Raw genomic sequence first — 3,592 nt, forward strand, 5'->3', positions numbered from 1 at the left:
AAGGTGGAAACAACTCAAGTGTGCACCTACAGATGATCTGATAAACAAAATGTCATACGGTGTATCCATATAATGAATACTACTCAGCCATTAAAAGGAATGAAGTACGGCTATATGGTGCAACATGGATGAATGTTGGAAACATTATCCAAGTGAAAGAAGCCAGACACAAAAGATCACATGTTGTATGATTACACTTATATGAAATACCTAGAATAGGTAAACTCATACACAGAAAGATTAGAGGTTCCAGTGGCTGGGGGACAGGTGGGAACGTAGAGTTACCACTTAATGGTTACAGAGTTTCTGTTTGGGAAGACAAAAAAGTTTTGGATAGTGGTGATGGTTGTGTAACATTGTGAATATAATTTAAAACAGTAAACATTATGGCGTATGTATTTTACCAGAGTTTTAAAAAGTTAGTAATGTAATAGGCTAGCCAGTTGGCTCAGTTAATTAGAGCACGGTGTTATAACACCAAGGTCAAGGGTTCAGATTCCAATCAATCAAGCATTTTTATAACGTTTGTTTAAAAAAAACCTTAATAATGTAATACACCAAAAACCACTGAACACTTTAAATGAGTGAATTGTATGGTATGGGAATTATAGCTCAATAAAGCTGTTTAAAAATAAAACAAAACAAACAAAATAACGTGGTCCCTGGGGGTGGGCGGGACAGTGCCTGGAAGAGCATCCTCTGTTTCAGGAGACCTGGCCTGAGGCTGGCTCCAGCAGGGCAACTTAGCGTGGATATAACCTGACATGTAGGATTCTTACGCAAATGAAACAAGATGACGTGTGAACAGCACATGGAAGAGAGACTGGCAGTGCTCGGTGCACTGACCAAATGTGAATGGCCCAAGGTGGCTCAGGCAGGAACACTTTCTAACCTCTCTGTAGGACTCTGGTTACTGCTCCTCCCACCTACCTGACTAGGAGCACGTGCTCTCCCTTCATCAGTTACCCCCTTTAAGACAGAGCCTACACACTGCCAGCCTTCACTATGTCCCAGTGTGGTCTCCATTTTAGCAAGCCACTGGGGCCTCAGAACCAAGTTATGCCCTCTGAGCTGGATTCTGCCAGCAATAGAGCCAACTGTCACATTCCTGTCTGTCTGTCTCAGTGGGTTCCAAAGCCCAACAACATGAATTATCCCCAACAAACCAGCCTGACTCCACCCTTCTCCTCCCAAGCCAGGTCCACCAACCACTGTCTTTTCAATAAAATTCGCCTTGATGGATGGGCATATTAAATATGGTTCTGCAAACTGTTCAAGAACACAGTTTAAATTTTTTTCCTCCTGAGACAATAATTACAAACATAGTCCTTTTCCACTTTCCTTGGAATTAAGATTTAACAAATATATTAAAACAATACAGCTCTCCTCTAGTTTCTCAAAGATGTGAAATTAGGAACATCTTGTGACTGACTGAGAATGATGAAAGGACATTTAACGCATCTTAAAAAAAGAAAAAACAAGTGAGTCAGTTAAAAATAGCATGTCACATGTTTCTGACAGAGAGAAGAACAGACTGTCCAGCAGAGAAACTCCTGTTACCTGAGGAACGTCGTCAAAGAGCCGCTGAGCAAAGTGAGAAAGCACGTCGTCCACTGACTTCCCATTGCCAAACTGGATCACCGTGCCTGTGGCTTCGATGACAGCCACCCGGACCTTCCAGTGCTGGTGGGAGATGGTCTGCATCAGGGGACTGATCAAAGACTCTGACTGCATGTGGAAGTGGTCTGTAGGATAGGGAGGTCGCCAATTACCAGAGCTTCTCTGATGCACCTCACCCCCCAACCAGCACCTGTGATCTTCCAACTCCCTTACTCTCCCCATTCAAGGTCCCTGCTGCAGGAACAGCATATGCCCCAGGCTGCCAAGCAGAGCTTTGCACTGCCTGGCACAGGGAGAGGCTCAGATATGGCATGTGACTCAAACAGCACCTATACAGCTCAAAGGCTGGGGGACTGACTCCACTTGAGATGAAGGTGGGGGCTGTGAGAGGGCCTGAAGCTGCTGATGGCTACAGTGGGTGCCTGAGAGGTTCACTGACCAGAGGAAAGAAACTGAGTCCAGAGCACACTGGGCAAGTCCCTATTCCCAGCTGCACCCAAAGCCAGACATCAGAATTCCTTCAGGAAGCTAGACCAGCACCTCTTTAGGGAAAGTTGCTCCACTTCCTCACAGAAAATCAGAATCAGAGGGGTCTTTATGGGATCCAGGCTGACCCTCTCACTTTGAAGTTCTGGCCTCAGTTCTGCACTGTTTGGGACCCATCTATAAAATGGATATTTCGGTGATAATTTGGTGAGTTCTTTAACCTCTCAGATCCTCAGATATAGGCAGCTACTACCCAGTGTGACAGGGGCTGTGATGGGGATCCAGAAGACAGCCCTGCCAACCCAGGGGAGGGGCAGAGGGGATGGTGTTAGAAATGCGGAGACACTTCGAGCAGAGGAAACAGTCCTCCACTCAACAAATAATCAGTGAGCACCTCCTACATAGCAGGCATTGTGCTAGGTGCTGGGGGCACAGGTAGGCACGGCTCTGCCCTTACGGAACTAACAGTCTAGTGAGGGAATGTGGAATGGTTAGAAGGTCCTCTGGAGGAATGAGAGGTAGCCAAGGGGAGCTGATGCACAGGCTAGGGAAAGAAGTGGCCAAAGGCTGATGAGAAATGCTTTAAGTGCTTGTAATTTCTAACCGCTGTCTCCTACGAAAGCCTTTTGCCCAAGCTCCACAAGCAATTCTGAACTTTCTGGAATCCACTTAAAATGACCGAAACGGACACCTGGACATTACATAAGTCCAGTTCTTACTTTGTGTTTCTGTCTATCCCAGACCTCCTTCTTCCTCACCCCTCACCTAGTTCAACAGGAAATCCTGTCACTTCTACCTTCAAAACATCTCTCCATCTCTTCATCTCTATTAGCACTCCCCCCTACCTCCAGAATCCATTCCCCACACAGCACCAGAGTGATCTTTTAAAAACCTGAACCTGAGTTTATCATTCCCCCCACCCCTTTTCTCAACACATTGTTCCCAGAAGTCTTCCCGTCAGCACTAAGTAGGCGCCTTCTATCATTCCAGCCAGAAACAAGCCAGGACAGAGGAAAGTGGGGCAAGATCCTGCAGCAATGGCTACTTGGGGAAAGGAAATGTCCCGATCAGATGAGAGCTTTCAAAATGATGGAGAATGGATTAAAAGGACGCAAGAGAGAAACGGCCTCCCTCCATTTGGGAGAACAGCGGTCCAAACCAGAGAGAGAAGACAGGTGGACTCGAGCAGAGAAGCTGGGATGAAAAGAAGTGAACGGACTGGAGCGGTGTTTCTCAGCGTGTGTCCCCCTTCACCACCCGGATGAAAGTGACCCGAGCAAGGGGCAGCTATCGGAACGCACCGCCTCCCAGACCCGCATAGAAAGAATCTGGACACGAGCGGCGGCGGGGGTTCGGGAGGGGAGCGCCGACCGCTGGGCCTGGGCCGGTTTCTCGGTGCACAGGGCGCGGGCTGGGGGCTGGTAGGAGACAGGTGGGCGCTCACCCGGCGTGGCGCGCGCCAGGGCGGAGGCGCACTCGCAGCTCT

General features: G+C 48.1%; 1 protein-coding gene across 1 annotated transcript in view; it reads right to left on the bottom strand.

The window, feature by feature from the left end:
* Nucleotides 1-3,586, bottom strand: part of LOC103609784 (HEAT repeat-containing protein 2-like) — a 14,115-nt gene extending 10,529 nt beyond the window's left edge. Inside the window, exons 1-2 of the mRNA XM_008594071.1 lie at nucleotides 3,551-3,586; nucleotides 1,561-1,745 (exon numbers count right to left, since the gene is read on the bottom strand). Of these exons, the coding sequence (XP_008592293.1) occupies nucleotides 1,561-1,734 (174 nt within the window). The 5' untranslated portion in view covers nucleotides 1,735-1,745; nucleotides 3,551-3,586. The remainder of the gene's footprint in view (nucleotides 1-1,560; nucleotides 1,746-3,550) is intronic.
* Between the last annotated feature and the right edge of the window lie 6 nt (nucleotides 3,587-3,592).

This window comes from Galeopterus variegatus, unplaced genomic scaffold, assembly GCF_000696425.1.
Source record: "Galeopterus variegatus unplaced genomic scaffold, G_variegatus-3.0.2 Scaffold10085, whole genome shotgun sequence".
Taxonomy (NCBI): domain Eukaryota; kingdom Metazoa; phylum Chordata; class Mammalia; order Dermoptera; family Cynocephalidae; genus Galeopterus; species Galeopterus variegatus.